At 46.3% G+C, this 21,381-nt stretch overlaps 1 protein-coding gene across 8 annotated transcripts in view; it reads right to left on the reverse strand.

Annotated features, from left to right (window-relative positions):
• RPH3AL (rabphilin 3A like (without C2 domains)) overlaps positions 1 to 21,381 on the reverse strand; it is a 937,664-nt gene that overhangs the window by 25,062 nt on the left and 891,221 nt on the right. For 5 of the 8 annotated variants that reach the window (XM_077296351.1, XM_077296352.1, XM_077296347.1 and 2 more), the window contains one exon: positions 10,362 to 10,415. The exons of the other annotated variants lie outside the window; for them this stretch is intronic. In XM_077296351.1, coding sequence (XP_077152466.1) covers positions 10,362 to 10,415 — 54 coding nt within the window. The remainder of the gene's footprint in view (positions 1 to 10,361; positions 10,416 to 21,381) is intronic. 8 annotated transcript variants of the gene reach the window in all.

Consider the following 21,381-nt stretch of genomic DNA (forward strand, 5'->3'; position numbering starts at 1 on the left):
ACAATGGCCGAAATCTGGTGGCAGCTCTGGGCCTAGGCAACCTCACTCACATCCCATGTCTGGCACATGTGCTCAACTTGGTCATGCAGAGTTTGAGTGACTATCCGGATCTTGATGCACTGCTGCACAAGGTCCGCCTAGAGTGTGCTCACTTGCGGCATTGCAGCATGGCCAGATCGCGCATTGCAGCTCTGCAGTGCCGATTCTGCCTTCCGGAACATTGCATCATATGTGACCTACCCACCAGGTGGAATTCTATGTTACATATGTTGGAGCGGTTGTGTGAGCAGAAGCCAGCAGTAATGGAGTACCAGCTGCATCAGGCGCAAAGAAGTCGCACTGTGCGCCGTTCAGACTTCACAACCACTGAGTGGGCCACTATGAAGGACATCTGCCAGGTTTTGCGTGCCTTCGATGATTCCACACTGATGGCGAGTGCAGATGATGCACTAGTCAGCATGACTATCCCCCTCATCTGCCTGCTTGAAAGAACACTGCAAGAGCTAAGGGATGAGGTTGTGGAAGAGGTGGAGGATGAGGAGTCACAAACTCCATCTGCTTTTGGACAGTCTGCGCAATGTGGTTCCTCACAAAGGCCTAGGCGGGGGACAGTTTGTGAGGAGGATGAGGAGGAGTCAATGAAGGAGGAAGACATCTGTGCAGAGGAGGGAGTTACACAAATCTCCTGTAGTCAGTATGTAGAACGAGGGTGGGGTGATGCAGAGCAGGCAGAGATCACACCTCAAGCAGGGGACAGTGTTTCTTGGCCAGTTGGCAGTCTGCAGCACATGGTTGATTTCATGCTGCAGTGCCTGAGAAACGACCGCCACATCTCCCACATTCTCAACACGGCTGATTATTGGGTGTACACCCTCCTAGATCCTCGCTACCGGGATAACTGTGAAAGCCTCATAACACCGTTGAACCAGGAGCGTAAAATGCGGGAGTACCAAGACACACTGGTGCAGTCCATCATCTTCTCAAGTCCAATCGACAGCAGTGCTGCTAGTGCATTACAAAGCAGCTCAGTGCATCAAGGCAGTGGAGGAAGCTCTGGACAAAGAGGGAGCAGAAGCAGTGCCTCAGCACAAGGAAAGACCAGTATGGCCCAACAGTGGCAAAGTTTTGTGTGCCCGCCACAAATGTCTACACCATCACAGATGGCTCCAGTCAGCAGGAGGCAACGTTTCGGTCTGATGGTGACAGACTACATGTCTTGCCCTCTCAGTGTACTCCCAGACGGCTCTTCCCCCTTCAAGTTTTGGGTCTCTAAGCTGGATACATGGCCAGAGCTTAGCCAGTATGCATTGGAGGTGCTGGCTTGCCCTGCTGCTAGTCTATTATTGGAACGCGTCTTTAGTGCCACAGGTGGTGTACTAACAAACCGTCGCATGTGACTATCCTCCGATAACATTGACCGGCTTAGTTTTCTGGAAATGAACAAGGCCTGGATCTCGCAGGAATTTGCCACTCCTCTTCCAGATTAAATAATTGGTTGACTGCAGTATCCAGGTCTCCTGTTGTGTTCATGTTTCTACCACATGAACTGTAATCCCTGGGCTCCAACACCGCCAATTGCTGCTCAGAAGTGCCATCTGCACAGTCAACACATGACCAGTGTTATAGGGTTTCAGTAATGTCAGCTGATACCCTGCTGTATATGCGGCAGTTGCTCCTGCTCCCTCCACACTCACACTACTACAGAAATTAAAGGGAACCTGTCCCCCCCCTCCCAGGCGTTTGTAACTGAAAGAGCCACCTTGTGCAGCACTAATGTTGCACAAGGAAAAGGTGGCTCTTTTAGTTATGCTCCTTGCAGACGCTGAACTTAACACTTATAAAATGTTGCCTCTCATACCGTGAAACCGTCCCGGAGGCAGAACTTTCCTTTGTAATGAGATGCAGCACAGCCATCATTCATACCCCCTTGGCGCTGGGCACAGCCTCCTCAGCATTGTTCTGGCACGGAGCCTGCGCTGTTATGTTCAACCTTGGGCATGCGCAGTTAGCGATGCCCATCTTCTGACACCATTTCGTGTCAGGCTGACTGCGCCTGTACGGCCGCTCTGCCCGAGATCGCGCCCTACAGTGTCTTCTGATTTATTCACACTGCGGGGCTGGGATTTCTGGTCATGCGCAGTGCATATCTTGGCCTCTCACTCATCTCCTTTCAGCTTCTTCAGACTGTGCGCCATCAGCTGATCCCTAATCGCATGCCACAGCCGTGACGCCGCACAGTGTGAAGAAGGCGGAAGGAGATGAGTGAGAGGTGAAGATATACACTGCACATGCCCATGAATCCCAGCCCCGCAGTGTGAATAAATCAGAAGACACTTCGGCGCGCGATCACGGGCAGCGCGGCCACACAGGTGCAGTCAGCCTGACATGAAATTATGTCAGAAGACGGGCAGCGCTAACTGCGCATGCCCAAGGTTGAACATAACAGCGCAGGCTCAGTGACAGAATCAAACATTGCTGAGTTGGCTTTGCCTGGCGCCAAGGGGGTATGAATGATGGCTGTGCTGCATCTCATTATGAAGGAAAGTCCCACCTCCGGGACGGTTTCACAGTATGAGGGGACACATTTTGTATGTGTTTAGTTCTGCGTGTGCAAGGAGCATAAGTAAAAGAGCCACCTTTTCCATATGCAGCATTAGTGCTGCACAAGGTGGCTCTTTCAATTACAAACGCCTGGTGGGGGGTTAAAGGTTCCCTTTCAACTTGCTTAAATTAGGCCTCAGCCTACACCCTGATTGACCCTGGGCTCCAACACCACCAGTTGCTGCTCGGAAGTGCCGTCTGCACAGTCAACACATTTGTGCCGTGTTATTGGGTTTCAGTAACGTCAGCTGATCCCCTGCTGTGTATCCGGCAATTTGGCCTGCTACCTCCATGCTGACACAACAACAGATATTAAACTGAATCGAGTGCAGGCCTCGGCCTACACCCTGATTGACCCTGGGCTCCAACACTGCCAGTTGCTGCTCGGAAGTGCCGTTTGCACAGAGAAAACACTCGCTCCTGTGTTAGTGGGGTTCAGTAACACCAGCTGCTCCCCTGCTGTGTGTCCGGCAATATCTTCTGCTCCGTCCACATTCACACTAGATCAGATATTAAACTTGCTCCAATTAGGCCTCAGCCTGCACTAAATTTCTATGATTGACTCTGGGCTCCAACACCGCCAGTTGCTGCTCAGAAGTGCTGTTTGCACAGAGAAAAACATTCGCTCCTGTGTTAGTGGGGTTCAGTAAAACCAGCTGCGCCCTTGCTGTGTATCTGGCAATTGCTCCTGCTATGTCCACACTCACACTACTTCAGATATTAAACTCACTCCAATTAGGCCTAGGCCTACACCCTGATTGACCCTGGGCTCCAACACCGCCTGTTGCTGCTTGGAAGTGCCGTCTGCACAGTCAACACTTGCTGCCGTGTTATTGGGGTTCAGTAACATCAGCTTATCCCCAGCTTTGTATCCGGCAATGCCTCCACTCAGCCTCCCCTCAGCCGTCAGTTGATCCCTAATCGCATGCCATGGCCGTGATGCCGCAGTCTGAAGAAGGCGCAAGGAGATGAGTGAGAGTCCAAGAAATGCACTGCGCATGCCCATGAATCCCTGCCCTGCAGTGTGAATAAATCAGAAGACACTGCGGGGCGCTAGCTCGGGCAGCGCGGCCACACAAGCACAGTCAGCCTGACACAAAATGGTGTCAGAAGACGGGCAGCGCTAACTGCGCATGCCCAAGGTTGAACATAACAGCGCAGGCTCCGGGACAGATTCAAACAACGCTGAGGAGGCGGCGCCCGTCGCCAAGGGGGTATGAATGATGGCTGTGCTGTGTATAATTCCGAAGGAAAGTCCCACTTCCGGGATGGTTTCACGGTATGAGGGGACACATTTTATAAGTGTTAAGTTCAGCGTCTGCAAGGAGCATAACTAAAAGAGCCACCTTTTCCATGTGCAGCATTATTGATGCACAAGGTGGCTCTTTCAGTTACAAACACCTGGGGGGTTAAAGGTTCCCTTTCGACTTGCTCCAATTAGGCCTCAGCATAAACTCTGCTTCTCCTTTATTCCCTGGGCTCCAACACCGCCAGTTGCAGCTTGGAAGTGCTGTCTGCACAGTCAACAGTTGCTCCTCTGTTATTGGGGTTCAGTAACGCCAGCTGCTCCCCTGCTGTGTGTGCAGCAATACCTCAAGTCTGCTCCTCCTGCTTTCCCTGGGCTCCAACACCACCAGTTGCTGCTCAGAAGTGCTGTCTACACAGTCAACAGTTGCTCCTCTTATTGGGGTTCAGTAACGCCAGCTGCTCCCCTGCTGTGTGTGTGGCAATTGCTACTGCTCCATCCAAACTCACACAACTTCAGAAATTAAACTTGCTCCAATTAGGCTTCAGCCTACACTCTTTTTCTTCTGTAATCCCTGGGCTACAACACTGCCAGTTGCTGCCCGGAAATGCTGTCTGCAAAGAGAAAAACACTAGCTCCTGTGTTAGTGGGGTTCAGTAACGCCAGCTGCTCCCCTGCTGTGTGTGCGGCAATTGCTCCTGCTCCCTCCAAACTCACACAACTTCAGAAATTAAAGGGAACCTGTCCCCCCCAGGCGTTAATAACTAAAAGAGTCACCTTGTGCAGCACTAATGCTGCATTTGGACAAGGTGGCTTTTTTAGTTATTCTCCTTGCACACGCTGAAGTTAACGCTTATAAAATGTGTCCCCTCATACCATGCAACCGTCCCGGAGGCGGGACTTTCCTTCTTTATGAGATGCAGCACAGCCGTCATTCATACCCCCTTGGCGCCGAGTGCCGCCTCCTCAGCGTTGTTTGAATCTGTGCCGGAGCCTGCGCTCTTATGTTATCCCTTAGCCAATGCGCGGATTGCGCTGCCCTTCTTCTGACATCATTTGTTGTCTGGCTGGCTGAGATTGTGCGGCCTCCCTGCTCGAGATCCCGCCCTGCAGTGTCTTCAGATTTATTCACACTGCGGGGCTGGGATTCCTGGGCAGGCGCAGTGCATTTCTTGGCCTCTCACTCATCTCCTTCCGCCTTCTTCAGACTGTGCCACGTCACGGCCATGGCATGTGATTAGGGATCAGCTGACGCCGCACAGTCTGAAGAAGGCGGAAGAAGATGAGTGACAGTCCAAGATATGCACTGCGCATGCCCCGGAATCCCAGCCCCGCAGTGTGAATGAATCCGAAGACACTGCGGGGCGGGATTTTGGGCAGGGCAGCTGCACAGGCGCAGCCAGTCTGACCACAAATGATGTATGAAGACGAGCAGCGCTAACTGCGCATGGTCAAGGGATAACATAAGAGCGCAGGCTCCGGGACAGATTCAAACAATGCTGAGGAGGCGGCGCACAGCGCCAAGGGGGTATGAATGAGCTGCATCTCATTAAGAAGGAAAGTCCCGCCTCCGGGACGGTTTCATGGTATGAGGGGACACATTATATAAGTGTTAACTTCAGCGTGTGCAAGGAGCATAATTGAAAGAGCTACCTTTTCCTTGTGCAGCATTAGTGCTGCACAAGGTGGCTCTTTTAGTTGCAAATGCCTGGAGGGGGTTAAAGGTTCCCTTTCAACTTGCTCCAATTAGGCCTCAGCCTACACTCTGTTTCTCATGTAATCCCTGGGCTACAACACCGCCAGTTGCTGCTCAGAAGTGTCTTTGGCACAGGTACTCCCTCCTGCCCAGCCCGGTTGCAGCACGCCAGCTGTTTCCGGGCAGTGTCCAAGTCAATTTGCCACCAATCCGTTGTCCTGTCGTGTTGCGGTTGGGTTAGCCGACTCTATGGTGCCCACAGTTTAGGTGTTTCTTATGTGGGCTGCGGTATCTGGCAATGAAGGCTGGTTCCGTAGTGCCAATAGGACAAGCACCCCCTGTAGGACTGTGGGTTTCAGTAACTCTGGCCGGCTTGTGGCCTTGCAATTTTTTGTTCATATGGACCTTCTGCTGACTATCTGAGTTCCAGCACCATTAGCTGGTTCTTTAGAAGTCAATCTTAAAAAGGTCCCCTGGGTTCCAGTACCGTCAACTGGTTCCGGGCAGAGCCTTTGGCTTAGGTGCCTCCTTATGGGTATCCGAGTTCCACCAATGTCTGGTGGTCCTTGGTAGTGCTTTCTGGCACGGGTACCTCCTGCTTAGTAACCGGGTTCCAGTACCGTCAGCTGGTCCTCGGTAGTTCCATTGGCTCTTGTACCTTCTGCTAGCCATCCGGTTTCCAGTACCATCTGCTGGCTTTCGGCAGTGTCTTTTGCTCATGAACCTTCTGCTCCCCATCCTGGTTCCACTACCGTCAGCTGGTTCCGGGCACAGCCTTTGGCTTAGGTGCCTCCTTCTGGGAATCCGAGTTCTACCAAGATCTGGTTGTCCTTGGTAGTGCTTTCTTGCACGGGTACCTCCTGCTTAGTAACCGGGTTCCAGTACCATCAGCTGGTCCTCGGTAGTTCCATTGGCTCTTGTACCTTCGGCTAGCCATCCGGGTTCCAGTACCATCAGCTGGCTCTCGGCAGTGTCTTTTGCTCTTGTACCTTCTGCTTCCCATCCTGGTTCCAGTACCGTCAGCTGGTTACGGGCAGAGCCTTTGGCTTAGGTGCCTCCTTATGGGTATCCGAGTTCCACCAACATCTGGTGGTCCTTGGTAGTGCTTTCTGGCACCAATACCTCCTGCTTAGTAACCGGGTTCCAGTACCGTCAGCTGGTCCTCGGTAGTTCCATTGGCTCTTGTACCTTCGGCTAGCCATCCAGGTTCCAGTACCGTCAGCTGGTTCTCGGCAGTTCCTCAGCCTTCTTGTACCTTCTGCTACATTTCCAAGTTCAAGACCCTAAAGACGACGACCCTGAAGACCACCCCGTAGATGATGACGACCCCGGAGACGACAACCCCTGAGATGACGACCCTGGAGATGAAGACCATGAAGACCACCCCGAAGAAAACGACCCTGGAGACGACAACCCTGAAGACCGAGAAGCAGAGGAACAAGAAGCTGCAGAACAAAAAGGAGAAGAACATTAAGCATAAGACTAAAAATCAGAGCAAAAGACATTATCTAAATTATAAGCAGAAGAAGACTAAGCAGTGTATGGGGATGAGTCCGTTCCACCTCTTGGTTCCCCTGGAAAAGACCTGCTGCTGCAGGCCAAACTGAACGCGGACAAATCCTGTTGTAAATCTTTTGTGACAGGCAGCATGGAAGGTGTAATCTTCAAACTTTTATAGATAACTACAGGAATGCCTGTCACAAATAAGAAAATGATGAAGACCAAGAATATGAAGAAGATGAAGAAGTATAATATGAAGAAGGATAATAGTTGAATAAAAAGAATATGAAGAATGTAAAAAAAAAAGAATAATAGGAAGAAGGTGAAGAAGAAGATGAATAAGGTGAAGAAGAAGTTGATGAAAAAGATGCTGCTGCTGAGGATGATGAAGAAAGTGTGGGAGAAGTAAAAAAGAAGGTGAAGAGCATGGAAGTAGTGAAACATAAATATCTGACAAAATATAAAAAATCTTAACATAGTCAATATCTTTGTAACTCCGAACGCTTTAAAAAAAAAAAACCCTGCTATTCCATTTGATTTGCCTAAACCTCTATGCATTTAATGTCTCCTCCACCTCCCCCAATACATCCTACATTATTCTTAGTTGTTTTCCTTCATGTAGAATTAACCTACAAGGAAAGAAAGGGTTTATTTCAATTCTGATATTTTTGTCCCATTGACTTGCATTGGTATCGGTATCGGCGATATCCGATATTTTTTGAATATCAAATGAATAGCAATATTGAATAGCAAATATAGGTTTTGTTGAGATCACGCCTTTTTAACAAATAATAAATGGGCGAATACCTCTAGAGCTGAGCAAATATGCTGAGATTTGAATTCAGCAAATCACCCAAATTCAATTGGTAGCAAAGTATATTTTGGTGAGCGAAGTTTTCTATTCCCTTTTCGCCTTTGCAAAGTTATTCTCTGCACATTGAATGTTCCTCATTGTGCTCTTGGGTCTCAATTAGGATGTAAAAGAACAATTCTTAAAAATTTATACTCAACTCACCACCCACCAGAAGCCCACCATCAGTTCCTTCACACATCATCTTTTCCTCTTCACCCGCCACGCAGAGTACCTGCGTCAGCTTCACTCCAAAACTTGGCTTTCAACGCGTCTAGGCCTCAGACATCACTGCACACCATGCAGTCACTTGGTTGAAGCATTTTGTAATGTCGTAAGTTCGTAACATCACAATGTGCACATCTACTCCACAGCTTACAGGGACATCAGAGGCCTTGTCATGCTGGAAGTCCTGGCCTGGAATGTAAGTAACAGGGCAAAGGGAAAAAGGAGAGGTGTAGCAGGAAAGGAGGGAGGGGGAGCAGAACAGGTCAGCGGTAAGGTGAGTATTATCATTTTTTTGCTGTTTTTTAAACATTTGCTTGGCCCTCTCTGGTTCCGCAAAATGGCAGCCACAGCTGACAGCTATTTTGCTGAATTCGCACCTAGCAAAGAATACAATTTTTTTGTAAAAATGTAACAATTCAATTCCACAGAAATAAATGAACTCATCTCTAGCCCATACTCTAGATCATGAGAATATTCCTTATCAAATGACCAAATGAAAAGCCTAGGATACAAGCCGAGTGCTTTGTAAAGGGTACAGGTCACTGAACTAGAAGAACCACAAGATATCATTTAAAATAAAAAGATCATAATATACTTAGAATATAATCAAAGTTATATAATCCAATAACTTTTCTCTTTTATAAACAAGTAGACAAATAAATGAGAAATGGGGTCCTGTAGCAACAGAAAATTACTGATAAGGCACAGATGTGTCCTTCCAAACTTGTCTCTAAGGGTATGTGCACACGTCAGGATTTCTTGCAGAAATTTCCTGAAGAAAACCGGAAATTTTCTGCAAGAAATCCGCATTTTTTTTTTGCGTTTTTTTCCCGATTTTTTTGCGTCTTTTTTAGCATTTTGCAAGCGTAATTAGCTTGCAGAATGCTAAAGTTTTCCAAGCGATCTGTAGCATCGCTTGGAAAACTGACTGACAGGTTGGTCACACTTGTCAAACATAGCGTTTGACAAGTGTGACCAACTTTTTACTATAGATGCTGCTTATGCAGCATCTATAGTAAAAGATAGAATGTTTAAAAATAATAAAAAAAATTAAAAAATGGTTATACTCACCCTCTGCAGACAGCCGATATCCTCAGCGGCGTCCGTTCCTAGATGGTGTGGTTCAGGACCTTCGATGATGTCGCGGTCACGTGAGCGGCCACATGACCGGTCTCGCGACCAATCACAAGACAGCGACGTCATCGCAGGTCCTGAACCACACCATCTATAGGAACCGAAGCGGCAGCATGCAGCGGTGAGAGGCGGGAACACTCCGGGTGCTATCGAAGGTGAGTATATCACTATTTTTTATTTTAATTCTTTTTTTTTTTTGACCAATTATATGGTGCCCAGTCCGTGGAGGAGAGTCTCCTCTCCTCCACCCTGGGTACCAACCACATATAATCTGCTTACTTCCCGCATGGTGGGCACAGCCCCGTGCAGGAAGTAAGCAGATCAATGCACTCCTAGGTGTGCGGAATCCCCGCAATTCCGCATTTTTAATGAACATGTTGCTTTTTTTTCCGCAATGCGATTTTTTTCGTGGAAAAAAATGCAACATTTGCACAAAAAATGCGGAATACACTGTAAATAATAGGAGGCATATGTTAGCTTTTTTTCGCGTTTTTATCACATTTTTATAGCGAAAAAACGTGAAAAAAACGCGAAAAATACTGAACATGTGCACATGGCCTAAACCTAACATGAAAAACATATATGGATTTAATGAATGCCCCAGTGGATGATATCCATTGCCCTTAGTCTACTATTTTAATTTTAAAATCTATATATTTAATGTATACTTTTTTTTACTAGAAGGCTGGAATGGATGCCTCTAACAAATAATGGTATATTTGTTTCACTGTAGACTTTTTATCCTGAATGGGATAATAACAAATAGCATAATGTAACATAATAAAAGAAAAGTTAAGGATGGACACATCTGTCATGGATCAATAAATCTACAGAAATCACTTTGATAAACAGTATCCAACACCAACAAACAAGACACAGATGGGTTAAATCTTAAGAGTAAAAAGGCTTCAAGTTCTAAACTCGAGAGAATGCAGTTAGTGTTTATAAAGTGTAAAGGGTACAAACATGCTAAATAGAGGAAGAGATGTTACATACCGTACATTGTTTACTAGATATTTTAATGTTAACATTAAGGAAAATGTTAGCAATTACTGGCTTATAAAGTGTGTTAGTGCACCGTCATAAGGCACATATAAATGAACTACCTATTACATGACGAGCAGCATTTCTTCTTTTCAGATAAGTTGCCATCTTCTCTTCTGACAGAAATACATACATATTAAATACTCTGGCATTTTTAAAATGTATCTGCCAACATTGGAATAACAAAATAACCTGCACAAATTACATACAAAATATCATCTTGTAAAACATGGATGAGTACAATACTATAATACCCCTGGTAACATGATCTGTTTACATCATTTTGCGCACTGTAAAATTTAGTGACATATATTTAGTTTGTGTTGTCACTAGTTGCAAATTTCTATAAAATAAAGAAGGCATCGCTTCATAGGGCAAAACATCTGTATTGAATATGGTTTAATTAGTATCCTCTTGCCCCCAGAATCGTCTCTCACCTAGGGTTGTTGCATTTAGAACACAAAATCTCATAAAGCTTTCAGAAATAATGTGGAAGTTGCTGCTGGTGCCCACTCACCCAGCAAAAGTTTGTCCATTTAGGAATTCCGAATCAGAATGAGAAAATCACAGTGTGTACATGCCGACTTCTTCGTTGAGCGTTGAGACAATCCTTTACTTGTGTGTATGTATAAATAATGTTTATTTCCACTGGTCGTATATATATATATATATATATATATATATATATATATATATATATATATATATATATATATATATATATATATATATATATAGTAGTTCAGCGGTAGCAGTGTTGAAGCAGTGACCCAGCAGAGTTCAAGACAAAGGTCTCTTTAATTTTTAACTCACAGCAAAGCGCAGTACACAATATCCTCAGGATCGCAGCCGGGAACCATATCCTCTGGATTGCAGCCGATAAACACGCCAGTCCACCTCTGAGACCAGTTGCTGTGGGCGACTGCACTGCTGTGTACGTTGTGGGCGCCAGACATCTCAGCTCCCATGGTTGTTTGGCTCTGCTGGCCTGTGTTGCCTCACACAGATGGAACTCTGCAGAGCCGACTGCTCTGCACTCTAGCAAACACCAAACTGACACACGAAACCCTCTGCTTCAGGGGTTTTTTTTTTTTTTTACAAGCAACCTGTGGCCTTCAGCCAAATGGAAAACCCAGCCAGGAATGAAATAGACTGCACCACTACCATCCTGTAGTTTGATTCAAAATACAAAAGACCAGCAGGTTTTCTTAAATCTGCCCTGGACAAAAAGCTTGTCCAGGACAAACACTTTTTATTTTGCATTGCAATAACAGCAACACCTGTGACTGCAATGCACTCCTATGGCCTCAATATGCCTCTGTGCACATCCTGAGGGGAACATACAGCGAACCCTACCTGTAACACCAATCACTGCCTCACATACCCCGTCCCTCTGTTCAAACCTGTGGGGTTGAACACTTGTCACCCCACATGGGCATGTGACAGGGCATCCGCATGACCTTGTGACACCCACGCCCGACACTGTACTGAGAAACCAAAGTAGGGAACGGAACCATCGGTTGATTCAAGCATCAATCCCCTTGGCATTTCTCTTCCAGACTTTGTTACGTGAACACCCACCTCCACTGCAAAAGCACATGCCCTCTTTCTTGACTAACAGTAGATCTGTGCCAGTTTTGGGTGGTCTTGACCTTGTTTATTTGGGGTTCACTAACACCGCAGATCATTCCGTGACCTAAGTACCTGCTTTCGGGCATTTGGTACCATTTGTTCCACACCCTTGCCTATGGAGTAACCCGAAATGAAGATGACAAAAGTCCTGTGTTCCCTAAAATGCCCCCAAGGTATAGTCATACTGCAGCGATCAAGTGTTGGTAGTGCCAAGGACCCAGACATGTGGCTGCCAACTGCCCACTGATATCTGAACTCATGGACTGTGGGTATACTTGTTTCGGTACCCAAAAATAAGGGCAAGTTCTTGGATGATCTAGGTCACCCTCTTGTCATCAAGCATAAAGACTGGCCAATTTAAATCCCTGTAGGCTGTGTTTTGGCCGATGGTGCCCAGCCTCCAGTCCTGGGCAGAGAGAAGTTGTAAGAAAGCCAGGTAGGCTAGGGTTAATATAGAGCTCTGGAAAAAATTAAGAGACCACTGCAAAATTTTCAGTTTCTCCGATTTTTCTCTTTATAGGTATATTTTTGAGTAAAATGTAAATTGCTCTTATATCCTATAAACTAATGACAACATGTCTTCTAATTTCCAAGCACTAAATTTTTTAATTATTTTCAGAAAATGAGAAATGGTCAAAAGAACAAAAAAATGCAGTGCTTGCAGACCTCAAATAATGCAAAAAAAACAAGTTCATAATCATTTAGAAACAATAATACTAATGTTTTAACTCAGTAAGAGATCAGAAATCAATATATTGTGGAATAACCATGATTTTTAATCACAGCTTTCATGCGTCTTGGCATGCTTTCCACCAGTCTTTCACACTGCTTTTCGGTGACCTTATGCCACTCCTGGTACAAAAATTTAAGCAGTTCTTCTTTGTTTGATGGCTTGTGACTATCCATCTTCCTCTTGATTACATTCCAGAGGTTTTCAATGGGTTCAAGTCTCGAGATTGGGCTGGCCATGACAGAGATTTGATGTGGTGGTCCTTCATCCACACATTGATTGACCTAGCTGTGTGGCATGGCGCATTGCCTTGCTGGAAAAAAGTCCTCAGAGTTGGGGAACATTGCCTGAGCAGAAGGAATCAACTGTTTTTCCAGGATAACCTGGTATGCGGCTTGATTCATACGTCCTTCACAAAGATTAACCTGCTTAATTCCAGCCTTGCTGAAGTGTTGTGAATTCTGTTGTGGGTTCTGCTCTTAGGCTCCCTCCGATGGTTATAAGTGGTAGTGCTGCTGTTTGTCCTTCACAACAGTCATCAGCTGCTTCCACTTTGGACGGGGCTATTTAGTCTGGCTCCTTCCTTTACTGAGTGTCAGTTGTCCATTGTTTTCTAGGGATCCACATCTCTGCTTGGTTTCTCCTTCTGGATTGTCCAAATCATCAAAGATAAGTCCTGGCTCTGTTTTTGCAGTCCACATGTGGTGGACTTAATAGTTCTGTGAATTGCTATGTTTTTTCTTGTCCAGCTTTGTCTGTGTTAAGATTTACTCAGCCAAGTTGGAAGCTCTGGAGTCACAGAGTTACCCTCCATGCCTTTAGTTAGGTGCATGTTAAAATGCGCGCGTGTCCAGCCTCCCGGCTTGTGATTGGTTGACCGCGATGCAACCAATCACAAGCCGGGACATCACGGGAGGCTGGACAAGCGCGCATTTTAAAATGCGCGCGTGTCCAGCCTCCCGTGACGTCACGGCTTGTGATTGGTTGCGTCGCCCATGTGACTGCGACGCAACCAATCACAAAGCCGGGACGTAATTTTAAAATCCTTAAGGGCCTGAAATTACATCACGGCTTGCTGTGATTGGTTGCGTCGCCCATGTGACTGCGACGCAACCAATCACAAAGCCGGGACGTAATTTTAAAATCCTTAAGGACCTGAAATTACGTCACGGCTTGCTGTGATTGGTTGCGTCGCCCATGTGACTGCGACGCAACCAATCACAAAGCCGGGACTTCACGTAAGGAAAGAAAAGCGCGAATTTTAAGCAAACAACGCTGCCGGTTCCCTCGGAGAGGTGAGTATAGCAATATTTTTTATTTTAATTCTTTCTTTTACACATTAATATGGTTCCCAGGGCCTGACGGAGAGTTTCCTCTCCTTCAGACCCTGGGAACCATCAGGAATACCGTCCGATACTTGAGTCCCATTGACTTGTATTGGTATCGGGTATCGGTATCGGATTGGATCCGATACTTTGCCGGTATCGGCCGATACTTTCCGATACCGATACTTTCAAGTATCGGACGGTATCGCTCAACACTAGTGGTGAACCGCAGGATTGGGCATTTTCCCTGGAATCTGGGAATCCGGCCTTGCTTAATGTAGACACCTTTTTTCAGGCACTTGGGTTATTGTATGATGACCCTAACTCTGTAGAGCATGCTGAGAAAACACTTTTGGCCCTGTGTCAGGGTCAAGAAGCGGCAGAGTCATATTGCCAGAAATTCAGAAAATGGTCTGTGCTTACTAAGTGGAATGAGGATGCTTTGGCGGCAATTTTCAGAAAGGGTCTTTCTGAATCTGTTAAAGATGTTATGGTGGGGTTTCCCACGCCTGCAGGTCTGAGTGATTCTATGTCTCTGGCCATTCAAATTGATCGGCGCTTACGTGAGCGCAGAGTTGTGCACACTATGGCGTTGTCTTCCGAGCGGAGTCCTGAGCCTATGCAGTGTGATAGGATTGTGTCTAGAGCGGAACGCCAAGGATTCAGACATCAGAATAGGTTGTGCTTTTACTGTGGCGATTCTGCTCATGTTATTTCTGATTGCCCTAAGCGTGCCAAGAGAATCACTAATTCCGTTACTATCAGTACTGTACAACCTAAATTTCTGTTATCTGTGACCCTGATCTGCTCATTATCGTCATTCTCTGTCATGGCATTTGTGGATTCAGGCGCCGCTTTAAATTTAATGGACTTAGAATTTGCCAGACGTTGTGGTTTTTCCTTACAGCCTTTGCAGAGTCCTATCCCTTTGAGGGGGATTGATGCTACACCATTGGCTAAAAATAAACCTCAGTTTTGGACACAGTTAACCATGTGCATGGCGCCAGCCCATCAGGAAGATTGTCGCTTCCTGGTGTTACATAATTTGCATGATGCTGTTGTGCTGGGGTTTCCATGGTTACAGGTACATAATCCGGTGTTGGATTGGAAATCTATGTCTGTGACTAGTTGGGGTTGTCAAGGGGTTCACGATGACGTTCCTCTGATGTCAATTTCCTCCTCCCCCTCTTCTGAAATTCCTGAGTTTCTGTCAGATTTGCAGGATGTTTTCGATGAGCCCAAGTCCAGTTCCCTTCCACCGCATAGGGACTGTGATTGTGCTATTGATTTGATTCCAGGCTGTAAGTTTCCTAAGGGCCGACTTTTCAACCTGTCTGTGCCTGAACATGCCGCCATGCGGAGCTATGTAAGGGAGTCTTTGGAGAAGGGGCATATTCGGCCATCTTCTTCTCCATTAGGAGCAGGGGGTTTTTTTGTTGCCAAGAAGGATGGCTCCTTGAGACTCTGTATTGATTATCGCCTCTTGAATAAGATCACGGTCAAATTCCAATACCCTTTGCCTTTGCTTTCTGATTTGTTTGCCAGAATTAAGGGGGCTAGTTGGTTTACTAAAATTGACCTTCGAGGGGCATATAATCTGGTTCGTATTAAGCAGGGTGACGAATGGAAAACTGCGTTTAATACGCCCGAGGGCCATTTTGAGCATCTTGTGATGCCATTCGGACTCTCTAATGCCCCATCTGTGTTTCAGTCCTTCATGCATGATATTTTTCGGAATTATCTTGATAAGTTCATGATTGTATATTTGGATGATATTTTGATTTTTTCAGATGATTGGGAGTCTCATGTGAAACAAGTTAGGATGGTATTTCAGGTCCTTTGTGACAATGCCTTGTTTGTGAAGGGGTCTAAGTGCCTCTTTGGAGTACAGACAGTTTCTTTTTTGGGCTTCATTTTTTCTCCATCATCTATAGAAATGGATCCGGCTAAGGTTCAGGCCATATATGATTGGATCCAGCCCACATCCATGAAGAGCCTTCGGAAATTTTTGGGCTTTGCTAATTTTTATCGCCGTTTCATTGCCAACTTCTCCAGTGTGGTTAAACCCTTGACCGATTTGACAAAGAAAGGCGCTGATGTGAAGAATTGGTCCTCTGTGGCTGTCTCTGCCTTTCAGGAGCTTAAACGCCGATTTACTTCTGCCCCGGTGTTGCGTCAACCGGATGTTTCTCTTCCTTTTCAGGTTGAGGTTGACGCTTCTGAGATTGGGGCAGGGGCCGTTTTGTCTCAGAGGAATTCTGATGGTTCCTTGATGAAACCGTGTGCCTTCTTTTCTCGAAAGTTTTCGCCTGCGGAACGCAATTATGATGTCGGCAATCGTGAGTTGTTGGCTATGAAGTGGGCATTTGAGGAGTGGCGACATTGGCTTGAGGGGGCCAAGCACCGTATTGTGGTCTTGACCGATCATAAGAATCTGATTTACCTCGAGTCTGCCAAACGGCTGAATCCTAGACAGGCCCGATGGTCCCTGTTTTTCTCCCGTTTTGATTTTGTTGTCTCGTATCTTCCAGGTTCTAAGAATGTTAAGGCTGATGCCCTCTCTAGGAGTTTCTTGCCAGATTCCCCTGGGATTCTCGAGCCGGTTGGTATTCTTAAAGAGGGGGTGATTCTTTCTGCCATCTCCCCTGATTTGCGACGGGCTCTTCAGGAGTTTCAGGCTGATAAACCTGATCGCTGTCCTGCTAGGAAACTGTTTGTTCCTGACAGATGGACTAGTAAAGTGATTTCTGAGGTTCACTGTTCTGTGTTGGCTGGCCATCCTGGGATTTTTGGTACCAGAGATTTGGTTAGTAGGTCCTTTTGGTGGCCTTCTTTGTCATGGGATGTGCGTTCTTTTGTGCAGTCCTGTGGGACTTGTGCGCGGGCCAAACCTTGCTGCTCCCGCGCCAGTGGGTTGCTTTTGCCTTTGCCGGTCCCTGAGAGGCCTTGGACGCATATTTCTATGGATTTTATTTCGGATCTTCCTGTTTCCCAGAGGATGTCTGTTATCTGGGTGGTCTGTGACCGGTTTTCTAAGATGGTTCATTTGGTACCTTTGCCTAAATTGCCTTCCTCTTCTGAGTTGGTTCCGTTGTTTTTTCAGCATGTGGTTCGTTTGCATGGCATTCCGGAGAATATTGTGTCCGATAGAGGTTCCCAGTTTGTTTCTAGGTTTTGGCGGTCCTTTTGTGCTAAGCTGGGCATTGATTTGTCTTTTTCTTCCGCATTTCATCCTCAGACAAACGGCCAAACCGAGCGAACTAACCAGACTTTGGAAACTTATTTGAGATGCTTTGTGTCTGCCGATCAGGATGATTGGGTGGCTTTCTTGCCATTGGCCGAGTTTGCCCTTAATAATCGGGCTAGTTCTGCTACCTTGGTGTCACCATTCTTTGTAATTCTGGGTTTCATCCTCGTTTTTCTTCAGGGCAGGTTGAGTCTTCTGATTGTCCTGGGGTGGACTCTGTGGTTGACAGGTTGCAGCAGATTTATTATTATTATTTATTTATTGTTATAGCGCCATTTATTCCATGGCGCTTTAGATTTGGGCTCATGTTGTGGAAAATTTGGTGTTGTCTCAGGAGGAGGCTCAGCGTTTTGCCAACCGTCATCGGAGTGTGGGTTCCCGGCTTTGGGTTGGGGATTTGGTCTGGTTGTCTTCTCGTCATGTTCCTATGAAGGTTTCTTCCCTGAAGTTCAAGCCTCGGTTTATTGGTCCTTATAGGATTTCTGAGATTATCAATCCAGTGTCTTTTTGTTTGGCCCTTCCAGCCTCTTTTTCCATCCATAATGTTTTTCATAGATCTTTGTTACGGAAATATGTGGTGCCCGTGGTTCCCTCTGTTGATCCTCCTGCCCCGGTGTTGATTGATGGGGAGTTGGAGTATGTTGTGGAGAAGATCTTGGATTCTCGTTTTTCTAGACGGAAGCTTCAGTATCTTGTCAAGTGGAAGGGTTAAGGCCAGGAGGATAATTCTTGGGTTGCCTCCGATGTTCATGCTGATGATTTGGTTCGTGCCTTCCATTTGGCTCGTCCGGATCGGCCTGGGGGCTCTGGTGAGGGTTCGGTGACCCCTCCTCAAGGGGGGGGTACTGTTGTGAATTCTGTTGTGGGTTCTGCTCTTAGGCTCCCTCCGGTGGTTATAAGTGGTAGTGCTGCTGTTTGTCCTTCACAACAGTCATCAGCTGCTTCCACTTTGGACGGGGCTATTTAGTCTGGCTCCTTCCTTTACTGAGTGCCAGTTGTCCATTGTATTCTAGGGATCCACAACTCTGCTTGGTTTCTCCTTCTGGATTGTCCAAATCATCAAAGATAAGTCCTGGCTGTTTTTGCAGTCCACATGCGGTGGACTTAATAGTTCTGTGAATTGCTATGTTTTTTCTTGTCCAGCTTTGTCTGTGTTAAGATTTACTCAGCCAAGTTGGAAGCTCTGGAGTCACAGAGTTACCCTCCATGCCTTTAGTTAGGTGTGGAGATTTTTGTATTCTCTATGGTGGATTTTGTAGTATTTTTTATACTGACCGCACAGTACTCTTTCCTGTCTTTTCTTTCTAGGTAGCGTGGCCTCCTTTGCTAAATTCTGTTTTCAGTCTGCGTTTGTAATTTCCCTCTCTTCTCACAGTCAATATTTGTGGGGGGCTGCCTTTCCTTGGGAATTTTCTCTGAGGCAAGATAGTATTCCTGTTTCTTTCTTTAGGTGTAATTAGTCCTCCGGCCGTGACAAGGTGTCTAGGGAGTGACAGGTAGGGTTGAGCGACCTTTACTTTTATAAGATCGGGTCGGGTTTCACGAAACCCGACTTTTTCAAAAGTCGGGTCGAGTGAAATCGGCCGATCCTATAAAAAAGTCGGGGTCGGGGTCGGCCGAAACTCGAAACCCAATGCAGTGCATTGGGTTTCCAATGGTTCCCAGGGTCTGAAGGAGCGGAAACTCTCCTTCAGGCCCTGGGATCCATATTTAAGTGTAAAATAAAGAATTAAAATAAAAAATATCGCTATACTTACCCTCTGACGGGCCCTGGTACTAACCGGGAACCTTCCTTCCTTACAATCAGCCTTCCAGGACCTTGCGGTGACGTCACGGTGACGTCGCGGCTTGTGATTGGTCGCGCGGCCGCCCATGTGACCGCTGCGCGACCAATCACAAGCCGCGACGTCACCGTGACGTCACCGTGACATCACCGAAGGTCCTGGAAGGGCTGATTCTTAGGAAGGAAGGCTGCGGGAAAGAAGCAGGGCATGTCCGAGGGTGAGTATATACCTAATAGGAATATACTCACCCTCGGCTTCGTTCCGGCAGCCTTCCTTCCTAAGAATCAGCCCTTCCAGGACCTACGGTGACATCACGGTGACGTCGCAGCTTGTGATTGGTCGCGGGGCCGCCCATGTGACCGCTGCGCGACCAATCACAAGCCGCGACGTCACCGTGACGTCACCGAAGGTCCTGGAAGGGCTGATTCTTAGGAAGGAAGGCTGCCGGAAAGAAGCAGGGCGTGTCCGAGGGTGAGTATATACCTAATAGGAATATACTCACCCTCGGCTTCGTTCCGGCAGCCTTCCTTCCTAAGAATCAGCCCTTCCAGGACCTACGGTGACATCGCGGCTTGTGATTGGTAGCGCAGCGGTCACATGGGCGGCCGCGCGACCAATCACAAGCCGCGACGTCACCGCGACGTCACCGCAAGGTCCTGGAAGGCTGATTCTAAGGAAGGAAGGTTCCCGGTTAGTACCAGGGCCCGTCAGAGGGTAAGTATAGCGATATTTTTTATTTTAATTCTTTATTTTACACTTAAATCTGAATTCCGATACCAATTCCCGATATCTTAAACATATCGGGAATCGGTATCGGAATTCCGATTCCAGATTCAGAAGATCGCCGACTTCATGGCCGACCCCACACAGGGGTCGGGTCGGGTTTCATGAAACCCGACTTTGCCAAAAGTCGGCGACTTCTGAAAATTGCCGACCCGTTTCGCTCAACCCTAGTGACAGGAACATCCCATGGCTACTTCTAGTTGATGTGTTAAGTTCAGGGTCTGCAGTCAGTATAGAGGCCACCTACTCCAGAGCTCGTCCATGCTGCTCCTAGGCCACCAGTTCATAACACTGAAGCATCCCCAGATCATCATCGATCCTCCACCAAATTTCACAGTGTGTGCAAGACACTGTGGCTTGTACGCCTTTCCAGGTCTCCGTCTTACCATTAGACGACCAGGTGTAGGGCAAACCTAAAAATTAGACTCAGAGAAGATTGCCTTACTCCAGGCCTCTATGGTCCAATCCTTATGGTCTTAGGCAAACTTCAGCCTAGCTCTCCTTTGCTTCTCATTGATGAAAGGCTATTTTCTACCTTTACATGACTTGAGCCCTGCCTCTAGGAGCCTGTTACGAACTGTTCTTGCCGTGCACTTCACCCCAGCTGCCATTTGCCATTCCTTTTGTAGGTCACTTGATGTCATCCTGCGGTTGCTGAGTGACATTCGAATAAGATGACGGTCATCCCAGGCAGTGGAAAGTCATTTTCACCCTCTGCCGCTCTGTAGCTTTCTTGTCCCCAATGTCTGCTGCTTGACTTTGTTGTAATGGACTACCATCTTAGAAATTTTAAGGATGGAGGCAACGTGACGCTCACTGTATCCCTCTGCCAGTAAAGCCAGAATTGAGCCCTTCTTTTCCTCACTCAAGACTTTTCTTTTCAACTCCTTTGGCATGGTTAAAAGTTATTTTTTCATTACTATAACTTTTGGATATTACTAGCACTTGTTTTGCCATCCAGCTTGTCCTATTGCAAGAGGATTGTGAACACCACAGTATGGTTTTTTATACTTTCCTTCGTTAAATAAGATTTGGTTCAGGTGATCACCTAATCAGAAGCACATTAAGTAGAATGAGGAGTACCCTGGGTGGAATTCAACTGATGCTGGAAGGGAATGGCTATCAGACATGTAGAGAAGCTGATTTTTATAAAACTCTGCAGTGGTCTCTTAAATTTTGCCACAACTTTATATTATATATATATATATATATATATATATATATATATATATATATAGTGGCTAAGTATTCAGACCCCTTTAAATTTTTCACTCTGTTTCATTGCAGCCATTTGGTAAATTCAAAAAAGTTGATTTTTTTCTCATTAATGTATACTCTGCACCCCAACTTGACTGAAAAAAAACACAGAAATGTTGACATTTTTGAAAATGTATTAAAAAAGAAAACCTGAAATATCACATGTCATAACTATTCAGACCCTCTGTTCAGACATTCATATTTAAGTCACATGCTGTCCAATTCCTTGTGATCCTCCTTTAGATGTTCTACTCCTTCATTGGAGTCCAGCTGTGTTTAATTATACTGATAGGACTTGATTTAGAAAGGCACACACCTGTCTAT

Source organism: Ranitomeya variabilis, chromosome 3 (assembly GCF_051348905.1).
Source record: "Ranitomeya variabilis isolate aRanVar5 chromosome 3, aRanVar5.hap1, whole genome shotgun sequence".
NCBI lineage: Eukaryota > Metazoa > Chordata > Amphibia > Anura > Dendrobatidae > Ranitomeya > Ranitomeya variabilis.